The 17,914-nt window shown below is 38.3% G+C and overlaps 1 protein-coding gene across 1 annotated transcript; it reads left to right on the top strand.

Annotated features, from left to right (window-relative positions):
• The first annotated feature begins 271 nt into the window (after positions 1 to 271).
• LOC122641700 (polyamine oxidase 1-like) lies at positions 272 to 8,894 on the top strand. The gene is made up of 10 exons (XM_043834985.1): positions 272 to 364; positions 469 to 718; positions 1,124 to 1,249; positions 1,349 to 1,410; positions 1,502 to 1,656; positions 3,160 to 3,303; positions 5,396 to 5,545; positions 7,848 to 8,102; positions 8,335 to 8,416; positions 8,624 to 8,894. Exons 1-10 carry the CDS (start codon positions 313 to 315, stop codon positions 8,851 to 8,853), a joined length of 1,506 nt encoding a protein of 501 aa, XP_043690920.1. The 5' UTR covers positions 272 to 312; the 3' UTR covers positions 8,854 to 8,894.
• The last annotated feature ends 9,020 nt before the right edge of the window (positions 8,895 to 17,914 follow it).

The following is a 17,914-nucleotide window of genomic DNA, read 5'->3' as shown; positions in this document are numbered from 1 at the left end:
GACAGATGGTGACTTGGTGTGGATGACGCTCTCTCTCTCAACCCAGACTAATGGATTATGAAATTACAAAAGTTTCCTTGCACCTCACCACCCAACCGCCCGCCTCAAGGCATACTTCGTTGCTGAACAAAAAGACTAATCTACCCTTGCATACCCAATCTAAACCCTGTCTGGTCTTAAAGAAAGTAATAGAATTCGGGATCGAGTTACACACATCTTATAAAAGGCCCAAACTCCCGCTGCTTATACCTCTCTCATCAACAAACGGAAAACCAGAGTAACCGGAAAATTTCCTCTCTCGCTCGCTGAGCTATGGATTCGTCATCGCCTTGTTCCGTCATCATCGTCGGAGCAGGGATTTCTGGTAAGAAAAGTCCTCCGACACCGTCAGGTTTGCTCTCTTCCGTCGAACTGTGAATCTGATTTGTTGTTGTTGTTCTTCTTCTTTTGTTTTTATTCTGTGTAAAGGTATATCGGCCGCGAAGGTATTGGCGGAGAACGGAGTGGATGATTTGGTGATACTCGAAGCTTCGGATCGTATCGGAGGGAGGATTCGAAAGGAACATTTTGGAGACTTGTCGGTGGAGTTGGGTGCAGGTTGGATCCAAGGCGTTGGCGGCAAGGAATCTAATCCGGTTTGGGAACTCGCCTGCGAATCAGGCCTCCACACCTGCTACTCCGATTACAGTAATGCTCGTTACAACATCTACGATCGAAGGTTCGTTACTTCTTCTTCTTTCTTTCTTTCTCGTTCTCTTCCTGCAAATCATTTTGTTACAGGTTTTGCTATAGTACGCCGGAGGTTAGACAGGGAAAAATGATTACGCCTGAACGGCGAATGCCGTTCAGTTCTCTGGTGTCCGATGATGGATAGATGGAATTTAAGTTTTCCGATCGGGATTTTTTACTAACTGGCGCCGTGAGGATTATAGTCAACTATTGTCCTCCCCCAGCGTAATTTAGCATTTGCTTCATCTGTCCAATTACGAGAAACGATTAGGCTTACGACGTGAAAAAATTGGATTTGATATTTTGAATCGCAATTGTTTTCATGCTGTTCTTGTTGTTGTTCTTTCTACACTGACGATTCTTTAGTTATGACTCGGTTTTGAATCGGTTTCAGTGGAAAGATATTCCCGAGCGGTTTAGCTGCCGCATCGTATAACAAAGCCGTGGACTCGGCAATTCAGGAACTGAGGAATCAAGAGGCTAAGCTCTGTGGTCTCTCCACGGCACCGGAACCGTCATCGTAATTCTCTTCTAACTCTCTTAATCATCTTCTTATCAGGAATTGAATCAATTATCAGGTTAAGTGTTGCAGGTTAATTTTGTTTTTTTTTTTTTCCAGGGCGCCAAAGACCCCAATAGAGCTAGCCATCGATTTTATCCTCCATGATTTTGAGATGGCCGGTCAGTTTGAGTTCAATTTTGTTGTCTTTTTCTTGGATTCCTCATGTGAGCCTTTCTTGGATATTTGAAATAATGGGGGTTTTATTTACAGAGGTGGAACCAATATCAACATATACAGATTTTGGGGAGAGAGAATTTCTTGTCGCAGATGAGAGAGGATATGAATTCTTGCTGTATAAGATGGCGGAATCTTTTCTTTTTACCTCTGATTGTAAAATCGTGGACAGTCGTCTTAAGCTAAACAAGGTAGAATTTCTTGTTCTCTTTCTATTTCCTGTTATCCGTTATTTTCCAAAACATTAGATCGAAAAAACAGAGATGCTGGTGATTAACTAATAAAATTGGGCGAAGAACTAAAAGTTCGCGAAAAATCCGAAATCTGTTTTTCTATGCAAGCACTTTTTTCTCTTGCTGGGTTTGACCAAGTTTTGGTTTTATGCATAACGACGTTCCCTTCAAAGCCACTAAAAAAATATCTCCCCCTACCATTGGTCAACTGTTTTTTGGCTTCCATTTCTTGTCCGCGATTTAGAGGGTGGACCTTGGTGCAATGATAAGGTTGGTCTGGTGTAGTCATAGGTTTGAAAGCAGGGATTAGGCTGATACATAGAGACTATTTTCGATTATTCGTTTACATTTCTGCCTTGTGTAACATTGATCTTCCCCTTCATGGCGGATACAATTCACTCTCAACCCATATCTCTTAAATCATGATTCTCTTTTCCTCATATTCTAGAACTTGTTGAATTTGCAAAAACCCTTAAGATTAGTTACTTAATTTTTTATGGTAGAAGTTTTCATACATGATTGTGCATGTGCACGACATGCATGGAGGCCAGCTGGATGGGTGACCAAAAACACTCCCACCCCTATTGGACAAGCTGGATGGGAGGAAACTCCTGTGTACGAATATTGTACGAATTTTTTATTAAGTATCAGGATTTTTTTCTCGATGGATTTTTCTCGGAGTATTCAGTTTTTTTTCTCCGGATTTCTCTAAACGAATATGAATATCCCTAAATGGATACGAATACGGAATGGATTCGAATTTTCGTTTATCCATTTACATCTCTACTGATACATTATGACCCTCCCCAAACCGTTGTGGACTGGGTACGACCTTTTATTTGTTGTCCTCAGTTTATTTCTTTCTGAAATGCAGGTAAATTAATGAGGTTTTTTTTTTTTAGATTAATGAGTTCTTTTAGTTTATGAGTTTTTATCAAATTGGTAATTGAAGTATTATCAATGAAAAAAAAAAAAGGCAATTGAAATCTGTGGGCGTCATTCCTCCACAAAGCCGAATGCTTAAATAGTATAGTGTGTACGAGGTCTTGTCACTTTCCTCATTTAATGGGTGCTTGCTTCTTCCATGGCCCCGAGTTAAGAGTTTGCATGAAAATATGAATCAAGGGAACACTAGGACAGTACCATCCCCACTTGAAATAGAACTTCTTGTAGGTGCAATTTATTATTATTATTATTATTATTTTTGGGTAAGTAGGTGCAATTTATTATCAGATCCTCAATCCTTAAGAAATGTGAATTAAAACTAACAATAGGGTTGGGTTTTGATCAACAAATATGGATGTAGTATTTCTTGGTTTGACTGTGCCCAGAATTTGATGTGTCTCGACTCTCGGGCCTCTCGGCCTCGGATTCTGTCCTTCCATAAACAGTAATTAATTAAATTTAGGTTTTAATAAATTTTGGGATTAATTTATTGTTCCATTGAATGCATGCGAGCAGGTTGTTCGGGAATTGCAGCACTCGAGAAACGGCGTTATGGTGAAAACGGAGGACGGTTGCGTTTACGAGGCCAATTACGTAATTTTGTCCGTTAGTATTGGCGTTCTCCAAAGCGACCTTATTTCCTTCCGCCCTCCCTTACCTGTAAGTTCTCTCTCTCTCTCCCTACAAATCTCACATTCTAGCACACGGATCTGTTGTGTGGGCTGAATTTGACCATTTCAAACCACTATTAGCCTTTTAGGTCCCATTTTTTACCGTTAAATGTCTTCAACCATTCCGTCGTATCCGCCTCAGGCACTGGTCTCTTGCGTACGAGACATGGACAAGGTCCTTGGGACCGCCCAAGCAACAAGGATCCCACCCAGCTCTGATATCTCTTCGATGGGACTTGTTGCATGCAAATTGCAATCAATTTGAATTCTTTTGTTATGTACGAGCAAGAGGATTCAAATCTTGAATCCTAAATTTTCTGGGGGCCCCACGTTTTTTAGAACCTGAAATTCGATTGTTGAAACGTCCATTCTGATGGAATCAGCATCAATTTACTTTATTAGTATTTTCTTATTCTAGTTGATTTCAATAAATTCTAGTCTACTTCTCTGATTTTTTTAACACTGAATCATTGTTGTGACGATCAATGAGAGTGCATGCAAGGGCATTAATATAGATATTTTATTTTGATTATAGGGAGTATAGTAATATTTTAACGCATTCCTGTTTCTATGTATAAAAGAGATTAGGATCCACTGGATCAATTAAGAATCCTTTTTCCCTTATATCAAATATTCAGCTCCTTTTTTTGGAGGATATCATCTAATGAGTGCTCAATAAATCATCCAACAACTGGAGCTGAACTGTGTCATACACATTCCAATGATCTACTGGACACATGTTGAGATTTGTACAATATAACGAATGCCTCATTAAACACTCATTGAACGATGCCATCTAAGAAAAAGAGCCCAATCCATATATATAGATCATTTCTATTGACCATTTGTTGAATTTCAAGCCATGCATTTGATGATATGGCCCTTAATAACAAATCCACAATAAGGAATAATGGGGCCTACCAGTGGGAAATCCTACCCCACATGACCTACCGTTCGGCGATTGTGGACTGGTACAGGATTCAATGGCCCAGGGTGATACAAAGGGTCCTAATCCCCGACTAAGACATGGAGTCAACCTGTCTAATTGGTATTGGAATTGAGCCTTAGAGACCTATCCCCTATTTGGTGACAGATGTGACGGGAAAGGAGCTATCATCTTTAAATAATTGAAAAATATACAAAAGGAAAGAAGGCGAAAGTTAAACAGTTCCTCTTTGTTTTTTTTTTATGAGAAGTTCCTCTTTGTTTTTATTTCGTATAACAACCTGTTTCTGATTTCTCTTAGACTGTTGGGTTTCGGGGCTCTATTCTCAAAAGTACTGTTGGGTATCCCCCATAACTATATATGTATAAAATTTCTATTTTTATAAAACGGGTTATGCGTGGTTTTACGGGATCCGTAATATTTGATATTCTAAGTTTTTTTCTTTTTCTCATAAAAAAAAAAGAATATCAAGATTTTTAATTTGGGACGGTACGGTTCACCAGGCGTACGGTGAAGGGTTGGCGAAGGCCATTGGTGCATGGAGCCAGCTGGTGGCATCCCATGATCCTCTTCACGAGTTGAGTTCCAACTGTTTTTGGTCGTGGTCCCCCCATCCCCCATAGTCACTTCCCCAACCTCACGACGAAGGAAGGTTGAGAATGGCCAGCTTATAGAGATTTGTTTTGTTTGCCAGTTTGTCATCTTCTATAATAATTATATTATTATTATTTTTGGGCGAAATAATGCCACTGGGTCATGCTGTTGTGCGTGTGTATTTACATCTGGACATAGTCAAACGTGAAATGATCGACGCACTTCTATGGAAAGGCAGGGGTGTCTTAATCATTTTGCAACTGTGTCTGGGCATTAGTAGTGTTAGGGCATAGATATATGCCTAAACACACAAGCAAGTGACGTTCTTTTTTCTTATATTTTTTAGGTCAAATGTTTTCTATATCTGGAATGCTGCGCCCAGACACATGGGGATGGAAAAAATGACCATCCCACCTCCTGATTGGCAGGCCCATATATCTAGGCACAGGCTACTGCTCTGCAGCATAGAAAACAACAGCCCTGTTTTTTTTACATGAGGTGATACTAAGGCAAACAATAATCAATGTGTGTAAATGTGCAGAAGTGGAAAACGGAGGCCATTATGAAGTGCGATGTGATCGTGTACACCAAGATCTTCCTCAAGTTCCCCTACAAGTTCTGGCCTTGTGGGCCTGGCACCGAGTTCTTTATCTATGCCCACGAGAGAAGAGGCTACTACACGTTTTGGCAGGTTTGCTTTCTTTTCTTTCTTTGACCCTCTTCATGTGCATCTGTGGTTGTGTTTGATCTGTAGGAGTTTGTTATGTTTTTGTTTATTTATTGTGTTTGTGTTTGTTTATTTATTTGGTTGGTTATGTGTGATGGGTGCACTGCAGATTTACCTTTTTAGAACCCTAGCATTTTTTTTAAAGTAAAGTAAAATAGCTCAATTAAAACCTAGGTTCTTTGTCTCTTTCCAATGAGTCAACTACGTCACCTTAAGCAATTGAAGTGAAATTTATTTGGAACATTATGGAGGTCTTCTCAACGGTTTGTGCAACCTGGGCCAAGACAATCTTGCCAACCTGGTACACCCGTGAAGTAGGTCAGCTTTGTTGGCACAACTTTGGAGCTTTTGACTTGACCTGCATGGAATTCTGTACTAAACCTGTTCTATTGATAATGTTAGAATAGGTTGATGAACTCAATAAGGTTTAGTTGAAAATTCATTATACTGACACCATAACATTATATATAACTCTCTTTGATTATTTTCACAAAACCGAGGCTCATTTAACCTGACTAGTTGACTAGGGTTGATCCATCCTTAAGAATGCGATATTCTAGGTAGGACCTTAAATGCTGTATCACTGTCAATGTTACTGGCTTATATTATTAGTAGCTCAATAATTGTTGAATCTTCTAGGACTCTCACTCTATGCACTGGAACTATCAGGTTGGGAAAGGAAAGGGGGGTGCGGGGGTGGGGAAAATTATCTCTTCCAGTTTTCTGGTCGGTCCAGTTCCCAGTTCCTCTAATAGGAGATGGTGGATCAAATGCTGTATCACTGTCAATGTTACTGGCTTATATTATTAGTAGCTCAATAATTGTTGAACCTTCTAGGACTCTCACTCTATGCATTGGAACTATCAGGTTGGGAAAGGAAAGGGGGGTGTGGGGGTGGGGAAAATTATCTCTTCTAGTTTTCTGGTCGGTCCAGTTCCCAGTTCCTCTAATAGGAGATGGTGGATCCCACTTGCATAGAGTGTTTTTGTTTTTTTTTTTTTTTGATGAGAAGCGAAGAAAAACCCAAGTTAAGGATAGACAGATCCGTAAATACAAGCATTCCTAGCCAAATTTTTGGGTAGAGTGTTTGGACAGGAGTAGAGTGGTCATTCCAGTCCCCTCTTGTTAGAGGAACTGGAAATGATAAATATCTGTGGGGGTGGGGGAGCACTAGGATTTTATTTATTTTATTTTTTTTGCAAAAACACCTCATTAAAAGAGAGAAATGTATTGAACATCAAAAGGAAAAAACTGAAGAACAAGGCTTAGAAGATCCTCCAGAAATGAAGATTTTCAAAAACCCCCCAATGAGGGGAATCTACTGCTGGCCATTTCGAAACAGAGTGGGAAATTACATTCAAAGATCTATAAACTTGATTGAAAGAACAGAAATCAAAGCAAGTTTGTAGGACTTGAACATCCAAAACAATTGTGGAAATCTCAGCCTCATTTAGGGTTTAATGTTCAGGAATTGGCAAAATAATTCGCCATTGTCATTGGGTACCCTCTATTTTAAAACCTAAAGAAAGTTTGTGGAATTGCAATTTTGCCTACAACCCAGATGACAAATATGACATCGTCGTGTGCTGCATATATTGTCGGATGCTGAAGACTTTTTCACAATTCATTGCAAGTGAGAGAGAGAGAATGATTATTAGTTTTTTCCAGGCAACTTGCATTTGCAATTCCAGCATTATTAGTTTTAAAAATGAAGAGGTTCCTTTAACTATGACGCACACCGACGATGAGCCGTTCTTGAGCTGGCAAAAAATTGATTACAGCAGCATGAATGATGGAAGTATAACATAATCTCTAAGTCTCACATCGTTTTCCTTCCTTTCCGTTTTCATAAATTTTTAAAATTTTTGTAAGACATATTCAAACTTCATACGTTTGGATTGTCTTCAGAAAAATGATTTTATTTATTGACATGTTAAAATATTATATAGAACCCTTGACTTGATAAGCAAAATTCCATATTTATCTGTTATAAAATCACCACACGTGTCCTGCTATGGACTTCTTGAGGGATCTTACTTTCTCCACCATTTTCATTCTCTGTTTATTTTAATTCAATCGAAATGGATTCTCTGCTTATATGTTTATATTATTACATGTTAATTAAAATAATTAAGATGTAAGTAATATATAATATGTTAGGAATTGTGATTTTTTTTTTGAGTTAATCATCTCTCCATCGATCCACACATCACTCACTACTCACCCACCAATCTGATTCTATGATATGATGCTTGCACGTTACCAGCACATGGAGAATGCGTACCCAGGGTCCAACATTCTAGTGGTGACATTAACCAATGGTGAATCGAAACGTGTCGAGGCACAATTGGATGAAAAGACGATGGAGGAGGCCATGGGGGCACTGAGGGACATGTTTAGACTAGACATACCCAATGCCACCAAGATTCTCGTCCCTCGCTGGTGGAATAATCGATTCCAGAGAGGAAGCTATAGCAACTACCCCATCTTCGCCACCAAACAAGACTTCACTGACATAAAGGTGTCTCTTCACTTCTTGGCAGTGTTTGGTATGCATTCTCGGAATGCATTCTAAGTTGATTTTACATTCTCAGATGATGCAAATAGTTATTTTTATCGTCTAACAATGTGAAATTGACCTAGAATTCATACCCAAACACAGCTCTAGAGTTTCTGGGAATCATAATTCTCAAGTTATAAACCTTTGTTTGGTTCAATTAATGAGATTTGAGTTTTCTTTTTATCGGTCACAGGCACCAGTTGGACCAATCTTCTTCAGCGGAGAACACACAAATGAGAGATTTAATGGTTATGTCCATGGTGGCTACCTATCAGGTGAGAAATGAGAATAAAGAAAACTCTTAATACAATAGAAGGCTCAAGTATTCTTGAAATGCATTCTATGTCGATTTTGTATTTTGTCGATGATAAAAATGATTATTTTTATTGTTCGAGAATGCAAAATCTACCTATAATGCATTTCAAGAATACATACCAAACATAATTTTGATATTCAATTTAATTTTGTAATGATAATGACAGGAATTGACACAAGCAAGGCTTTGTTGGAAGAGATGAGAAAAGAGAAAGAGAAAATGGAGAGTTCGTTGGAATTGGTGGAGAGTCAAAAATTCCTGCTGGAGCCCTTACTGGCCTTGACCGAATCGTTGACTTTGACGCAGCAGGAAGCAGCGTCAACGCTCCATAAGTGGGACATTGCAAGGGAGCTCTTCGTGAGTGGGAAGTTGGTCGTGCAAGAAGCCATCAAATGACTAAATGGCCCCTGCACTAGAACTTACTTTGACTTTCACCACAAGGGATCAACGACAGTTGCGAAGAGTAACCGGTGGGTCTCGGGTTCAAACCTCTTGAGCTTACGGCCCACATGTGAAATTGAGGAGGAAAAAGAAACTGACTCAAATTGGGATGCAAAGACAAAATAATGCTTGAGAAGAGAGAGATATATAGAGGAAAGAGTATGCAGAGGTGAGTGAACCCAAACGTTGGTAACCGCTTTGGGAACAATTGAACATACTTTTTTGGAAGTTTGAAATTTTGATTCTGAAAGAGAAGTAGCAGTACATTTGGCGGCCATAGGTGATAAGAAGAACACACAAAATTTTAGATTCATTTGAATAAAATGATGGAACACAAGACAAAATACAGTTACGAGTAACCATTAGGGTAAATGCCCCAAATTTTGAGTCTTGAGAGCATCCACTTTGTGTAATACAAAAAAATATGCGAAGATTAGCATCCACTCCAAATTCACCTGTCCTCGATCTTACGTAAGCTGAACAAACATTGGGTAATGGCCCTTTACTCTTTCCTTTTTTTTTTCACAACATTTTAGTGCGAAGGTAATTTGCCCACTTTTGTTTTTTTGGGTATTGATCTTGAGTGTATTTCCAACCAATTTCGTTGCTCTTTGCCTTTCTTCTTGTTCTGTGGATGGTTCGAGCAACCAAGGCTTGAATAGTCTTGGGCCTTATGGCGCAATGTAAGATTATTGAGCAGGTTAAAAATTACATTACAGGAAAAAATCTCTTAAATGGCAGCGTAGGTCACACTTGAATTATCATTTTCTTTCTTTTTCCTGACACACTCATTTCTGTCTTACCTTACAACTTGATCTCACCGGACTAAACTCCTCTCAGGTTCCCTGCCTGGTCAGGTTCGTAGGTTCCTCTCATAAGGGGTTGGAAATGACGACCTCACCCCCTGCCCAAACACACTGACCGGATGGAATGAAGTCGTCATTTCTGTCCTCCCTATGAGAAAAATCTATAAACCTGATTGGATAGGAAACCTGAGAGGAGAAAAATTCTCTTTTAAATGAGCAGAAAAGGTCTCTAAAACTGCCGGATATGGGTCTTCTTTTAAGAATGCTACCCACCCCCATTTATTGGCATAAATGCTCAGAGATAATTTTTTCTGCCTTTTGATACGATCAAGGGAACCAGCTATGGAGCTTATTTCCAGGTGATCCAATCACGGCTCTGTCAGGAATATGACATACTGTGCTGTATCAGCTGGCCCATTAAATAAGTAATGGGCCATTTCTATTCAGCATTCATAAAAAACGTGTGACAGGTTCATGTAGTACCAAATCCTGTGGACCCAAGTACATACATGTGGGCCAAGGAGCAACTACAAATCCAGCAAACTGAAGCCTAAAGCTCATGCATCCTGTGTCTAATTAAAAAAAAAAAATCATGTGTTTCCATATTGCCTGCAGACATGTAGGCCCTGATCCAGGTCCTTTTCTTGAGCAGGCTGGCACTGACCAAGCAGAATCAGCCCACTATTTACTTAACTAGTTCACAGTTCTTGTGACTTGCGAGTGGAGATCATTTTCTGCTCCATTTCCTAAGTTCCTCTAATAAGCTAATAAGGGAGGGGGTGGAAATGACCACTCTACCCCCTGTCTGAAAACACTATCTGGATAGGATCCACCCCCTATTAGAGGGACTTGGGGAAATGGAGCAGATAATTTTCCATCTGTGAGTAGGTCAATTCAAGTTATCCAGCTATTGGATGACTCTTAGCCAATGGAGATGCTGATCATTAATCCCACACCCTTATGCTTCCAATTCCGAATCTTTCCCTCCTCCATATCCCTGTCTGGCCCAGTTCCTCAGTTCCTCTAACATGGGGGACAGGAATGACCACCCTACCCCTACACTCTGCCCGGGTGGGATCTACCACCCCCCTATTAGAGGAATTGGGAACTGGACCTGGCAGGGAACTGGAGGTGCCACCTCAAGATTAAAGCATGAAACTAGGCTAAATAGCACTGCCCACGAAAGAACAGTAGTGGTGTGGCACTTGGCAGGTCCAGGTGGGGTGGGTCTGATTCTTGGCCTCTCAAACTAATGGGCTTTATGTGAAGCTCAGATTATGTTCATCTTTTTGGTGTTTTAGGAATGTAGCTAGAAACTTCTCATGAGATTGCGGCTTTTGTTTTCAAGGCTTCAACCTTGCGATCCGTTTCCTTGCTGCTGTAAAGGTATAAAAAATGGAACCGGAACCGACCATTTGCAACTGAACTGGACTAGATGGCAGAGAAATTACTCAATTCTGATTTCATAGGTTTTCTTCCTGGTTCAGTTTTGATTTGCATTAATATACCTACAGTTCTAAACCAAATAGGAACCGGTAAAACCGTGCCAAATAGAAACCACAAAAACTTGACGGAATAAACTCATTTTCTGTATTGCTTTATGTTCAAGACTATAAAGGTGGCCTTTTATGATGTTAGAATGTCAAATGAGAGAACCTGCAATATAATATATTGAAATGGTAAGCTTTAGTTATTCTAAATTTATTTGTTCATCGTTTGTAAACCATGAACTGAAATAAAAAATATTACAAATCGGAATTGCAACCTGTTTTAAAAAATCGACACTACAAATCGCATGTAAATTGGATAACAAAAAATTGAATAGAAATTGATAAACCCGGATCAAATGCAAAACGATTCTATTTTGGTTGATTCCTATTTGATTCAATTTTGATTTGCACCTTGTCAAAATATAAACCAAACCAAAACCATACCGATTGACAACCTCAGTTGTAAGATCCCTCCTAGTTAGCGTTTTAGGAAATGATATTGAATAAAACCTATCTGTATCGGTATCAGCCAACACCAATACTGATACCTGGCCAATACCAGATCAGTATTACCATAATTTGTGGAGGGGGGGGGCAAAATAGTAACAAAAAGGGGTATCGAAATTTAGGGGCAAAATCGTCTGATCCAACCTGATATGAATTGGCCGATACCCATTCTAATATCATGCACTAAATCCATGCTCCTAGTTTGATGGTCATTATTTGTATGTTTCAAATTTTCTTATTTTTGTAAGAAATAGGATGGGTGTTACCTGCACTACACGTCCTCTCACAATCACTATTCACTAACACGTCCCCCGTTTGTTCTAATTTAAAATTAGACCAGATAGATGATTAGCAATGCTCTATCACATTGACGCTCCTAAACCTATCCAAATTTGCTACATGAAAAGAAGTTATGTGATTCATGACAAGAGTAATCACATGTCACCAAGGGTTTGTCATGTTTATTTTTCAGTATATTTTGTCATATTATCATTCTAAACGTAACTTTATGGATATGAAAAAATAGAGATTTATACTCTCCCTTTTTTTGGGGGGGTTTTGGGGAAACTTTTACCCTATTTTATTAGTGGTCAGGGGCGCCAGGCTAGGCTTTCATATGTCACTTTTATGCAACCCTACTCCCCTATGTAGGTTCACTGGGCTTTAGTGTGTCAATTTGATTTCAATAGGCCCATTATAATATCTCTGACGGCCCAACTCATCAAGAAGGGTCTAGGCTTTCGTATGTCACTTTTCATTGATACCTATATATGGTACCTCAATAGGTTTATCAAAAAAACTGGTTGAGTTGAATCGGGTAGTAACCGATTCAGGTCAGGACTTCGGGTTGATCCATTAGGATAATACTGACCCCCAACACTCCTCTCAAATGCACAAGAGATAACAAATTAACACCACCCCTTGGTTTTGTTTGTATTGTTTCTTATTGTCATAAAAAATATATATGAACGATTTTATTATTATTATTATTATTATTATTATTATTATTATTATCACCATTATTAGGGAATCTAAAGTGCCTTTGCAACTCATAGGTACAGAAAATGAGAGGTTTCTTAAAATGAGAACAAAGCCAACTAACCTACCAGCCTACCTTCTTCTTCAAGACAATTCCTCATGCCATAGTATCCCCAAATTAAATATACTTGTATCAATTGGGTTATTCAATCCTAAGATCTTGTAACTTTCATTACCAACAATTTACACCCATGGAGGAATGAATTTTTTTCATTTTAATTCTTGGATTGATGAAAAATACTTTAGATTTGTTCTCGAGGGTGAGCTTGCTCATCTTTGTGTGGGTTTCACACTTTCATTATAACTACAATTCAGTCTTATCTTAACTAAATGAGGTCGGCTACATGAATTCTTACCCAATCAACTTTATTCGAGGTCGGATCGTTTCAATCAACCAATCGAATCAAATTCAATTGTCTGAACTCATTATTGGTTTAGAATTGCCTTTGGTTTTCAGAAACCATAGAAAGACTGAAACTACTAGACCGACCTATTAAACCGGCAAAATCGACCGTTTAAAACTGAAATAGAGAAACATTGATAATTACCCAAAAAAAGGAAAACAACAGAGCCGTGTTTGGATGCACTATTTGCATCTCCATCTCCTCTCCTTTCCTTTGGTCGATCAAGAAAACCATTATTTCATCCATTTGCTTTTGTTTCTTATGTTTAATCACATATGATGAGATTTAAGGCTTTAACACAAAATGATGAAAATGTCTTGCAACTCTAACCTCTCTAAAATTGTTCCTTGAGTGTCCTTTGAATTGGAGAGTTGGACTAAAGGCAAATTTTCAATTCTGACCTAATTTAGAATTAGCCCCCCATAATTGGAACCAAAATTGTCAAATAAAAAGAGAATAAGAATTGAAACCAAACATGTCCTAACTAATAAGATTCTCTATGGAGCTAGGCTTTTAGATATGCTCATGTTAAGTGATAGAACGTTTCTTTCTCCTTGATTGGTGTCAATGCCTATCGACAAATGGACAATGCTTATAAGAATATAAGATAAGTATTCTAATGTATTTATTCTCTTATCATTTGTAGTTCAAGAGTTAACAAGTCATTATTTCTACCAAAAAGAAAATGTTAAAAATCATTTATTGCCATTACGTCACCACAGGAGTTGTCATTGTCTCGCACATACATTTTATCACACAACTACACATATCAAATGGCAAGATTTTGTCCTTATAGAAAGTATAAGTTTGTTAGTTACCAAAAAAAAAAAAAAAAAAAAGTATAATTTTGTTATAATAAAAGGGTAAAAGATAAGATTATAATTTTTTTTTCACTAAATTTGATTATAATAATATTTTTTAATATTTAAATAAAAGAGAAGGTTATATGAGAAAATGGCATAGAGGAGCACACTAATAAGATATAGTAGAATGATTTCATACATTAGAGGGTAGTGAGTAGTGACATCATTTCATGTGAAGAGAAGAGAGAGAAAATGCTAATGTACCTACTTACCTACCATGGTTTAGAGAACCTTTTCCTTTTAAATAATTTAATTGTTATAACTTCAGTTGGACTTACCTTCCCATGGCTCTCAACTTTGGTAGTTAGTACTATATTCCCTCGTCTCACCAATGCAATCATTGATTCTTATTGTACATGCCCAAATTATTATTCACAAATCTAATTAATGTACAAGTCATCTTTCATCATACATTTTAAACGAGTACCACAAAATTCACAATTTTTTGAGCACAGATCATGTTTTGTACAAGTACCATCTAAGGTCCTCTAGGGCCACTTACATGGAATCCATTGTGGAACATTGGAATCTACAGTACAAGTCATGTGAGTAGCCCTAGAGGGCCTTGGACGATACTTGTACAAGGACAAGATCGGGTCTTTTTTTGTTATCTGGTCTACTAATTGCCATCTAGATCTTAAAGTCCTTGATGTCATGGACCTTAGGAAACTAGTTATTGGCTTGTTGGTTAAGGCAGCGGTTGGCGCAATATGGCTTGGTTGCTATGAAGTGTGAACCCTAGGGATAAGACAAAGCCATTGTTTTTTTGTTGAATTATTCTTAATGGAACTATGTATGATGATAATAAACTATCACCATCCTATGTGGCACATAAAATTAAAAATCTTTTACATGTTAGACAAAACATCATTATGATGTTAGTATTTTAATTACCCAAGAACCCCTATTATACCGAAATCTGAATCAAAGGCCAAAAAAAATAAGGGGCAGGTCAAATCTGACATTGAGGTTGTTGAAACTCCTCTTACCAGTTCCATATTTATGGTCTTAGAGATTATCTATTATACATAGAGGCAAGTCCTTCATCCATGCATTGTATCTTCAACGCCTATATCTGCTGGTGCTTTTGGGTTGCTCGAAATGATTTATGCTTCAATCAAAAGAAATGGTCTCCCGAGGAGGTATTTTCGAAGGCCTAATGGGCTTTTAATGAATTTTGGTCCATATCTCAGTCCCAGGCTCAAAGAGACAAAGCTCCCATTCTATGGGAAGAATCTGTGAATCCTAACAACCATACTTGGGACCCTTCCCCACTTGGAGTCACTAAAATTAACTGTGATGCAGCTCTGCAGCCAGATTCTAGTTTTGGAGGAATAGGAGTGGTAGTTAGGAACCATCTTGGACACATCATCTCTGCCACATCAACGCCAGCCTCTTTCTCTGATGCCTTCCTTGGTGAATTCAGGGGGGGTGAGAGAAGGTCTTCTTCGAGCCTCTGCTCTGGGTCTACCCAGCTTCATCGTGGAATCTGATTGCTCCAATGTGATTGACATTATAAACCACAAGATATCTCCGGCTCCCCTGTGTGCTCTCGGCTTCTTCCTTGATGTTCAGAATTTAGTTAAAAAGTTCCAAGTTTGTAACTTTGTTGCCATTCCTAAGGAAGTAAATTTTGTTGCTCATACCCTAGCCCAGAAGGCCCTGTCTATAGCAAGTACGACAGATTGGCCACATTCCTCCCCTTGGCTGCTTGACCTTTGTAAAGAAGCCTCGAGTTGTTCTTGCTCCTCTATGCAATAAATTCTTTCTAAACCACACACACAAACACACAAAAAAAAAAAAAACCCTTCAACGCCACCACATTCAGAATCATACCCTTCACAATGTCTTAGTGTTGCCCTAATTTTGGTTTGATTTTGGATTTAGGTTGATCGAGGGAAAAAGGAGTAGTACAATGTAAAGGGATACCTTGTCATTTTTCATTTAGATATTGACATTGGTTGTTTCTCGAGGAAGCTCAATTAGACATATATTCATTCATCCTCAAGGTTGGCTTTCATGGGATTCGAGCCTCTTGGTCTTACAAATAAATCTTTCACATGGCCTTCGTTGATGACTTGATTCTTTTTTGTTGAGCCACCTATCAGGAGTGTAGAGCCTTGCAATCTATCTTGCAAACTTGTCACTATTTCATTGGTCAAATCCCTTAACATCAACAAATCACGAGCTCAATTCAGCACTAATGTCCCTTCATGCCTCAAGAGCCTTCTCTTCGACCAGTTTCGAATTAGACCTACCTCAAGACTTGATCAATATCTCAACATTCCTTTTGTGGGAGGTCAATTGAATAAATCTCATTTCAGAAACTTATCTTACGTTTGTCTTGGAAGTCAAAATTATTGAGTGCAATTGAGAAACATAGCTTGATTCAATTGATTCTATCAGATATACCCATTTATTGTATATCTTGTTTTCAACTTCCCACATCTATTTTAAAAGACCTCAATTCCATTAGTAGACGGCTCTTCAGATCCAAGGATGAGAAGAGTTTTGTGCTGACATTTAGTTGGACCACCATTTGTAAATCTTAAAAATTAGGACAAAGTCTCAAGCTCTCGACGGATATTAATAGGATCTTTATCACCTCAGCTCTTCCCAGTTCTCTAACAAAGGGGGCTGAAATGACCTCTACCCATGCCCAAACACCTGCCGGGTGAGGTCCACCATCCCTATAGAGGACTGGGGGCGGTCACCCATATTAATAAGGCTCTTCTACCTAAAAATCATGGGAGTTATTGTTTCTACATAAATCCTTATAGGGTCACCTTATGAAAGCCAAATATTTTCCATCATGAAACTTTCTTCAAACCTAATGTTGACCTACTTCTCGTTGTTCAACCCAAAAAAAAACCAAAAAGACCTACTTCTCGTTGGAGTCAGTGATTAATGCTTGTAATATTCTTTCCAGAATACTTTCATTCAATCAACCCTAGACATCAACCTTGAATCCATGGATTTCTGCCCTCAAGTGCTCCTTATCCCTTGCCTCATAGTGGTCCCCTCTCAGTTCAAGAGCTTATTGATCCTTCAACCAAGTGCCAGAATGCTTCACTCATTTGCCATTAGTGGCCCCCAGATATGGCAAACCCTATCCTTGCTATCCCTCTCCCATTGTCGCCTGAAGATGATACATTTGTTTGAATCTCCAACCAAAGTGACTTCTCTGACATTTAATCCTACATTTACCACATCAAAGCCAATTCTGTCTTTTAGCCCTTTTTGTGATCTAAAATCTATTAATACTTAATGGGATTTTCTTGTAAATAATTTATAATTTTTTTTTGTAAGAATTTGTAATTTTACTTTTTTATCCTTTCAGTATATCATAATATTTTTAATGGGATAAATACTATTATTTCACAATTATCAAAAAATACTATTATTTCACATGTGTATTCGAAAAATATGTAAAATAATGACAATTTTTAGACCGAGTTTCCCTCCACTGATGGTGAATAGGATCTCATTCACCGAGGGGCGGAAGAGGATGAGAATGAGTATCGGGAAGGTACTTTTTGGAACATACTAAAACCCTAGGAGGGGTTTGTGAGTCCTAGGATGGTGGGTGAACTGTCCTCTATGGATGGAGGAAAACTTTGTCAAATTTATATAATGACATAATGATAAGTTTTTTTTCAAATTATTTTGAAAACCCTTTTATACCCTAGTTTAAAAAACTCTTGAGAATAAGATAAGGGGCAATTAAAAGCAGGTGTCAACATCCGAATACTCCTATAGATGTGTCATTTAGAATCTCAAACTTAATATATGATTTTGCTATTTTATCCCCCAAAAAACAAAATCCTTAACTATAATATCATTTTTTTCAAACTACAACGCTATGGATAAGAACATGATTACTATGTCGAAGATATGAAGTCAAGGTC

The sequence above is a fragment of the Telopea speciosissima genome, chromosome 10 (genome assembly GCF_018873765.1).
Source record: "Telopea speciosissima isolate NSW1024214 ecotype Mountain lineage chromosome 10, Tspe_v1, whole genome shotgun sequence".
Taxonomy (NCBI): Eukaryota; Viridiplantae; Streptophyta; class Magnoliopsida; order Proteales; family Proteaceae; genus Telopea; species Telopea speciosissima.
The sequence above is the reverse complement of the archived record's forward strand: the minus strand, read 5'-3'. Positions and strand labels throughout refer to the sequence as shown.

What these genes read in the sequence shown, in the direction of transcription:
- LOC122641700 (XM_043834985.1), top strand. Translation starts at nt 313, where the DNA reads ATGGATTCGTCATCGCCTTGTTCCGTCATCATCGTCGGAGCAGGGATT. An exon ending in CCTTCCGCCCTCCCTTACCT is followed by an intron (nt 3,304 to 5,395) that starts GTAAGTTCTCTC and finishes GTAAATGTGCAG; the next exon opens with AAGTGGAAAACGGAGGCCAT. An exon ending in AAGACTTCACTGACATAAAG is followed by an intron (nt 8,103 to 8,334) that starts GTGTCTCTTCAC and finishes TATCGGTCACAG; the next exon opens with GCACCAGTTGGACCAATCTT.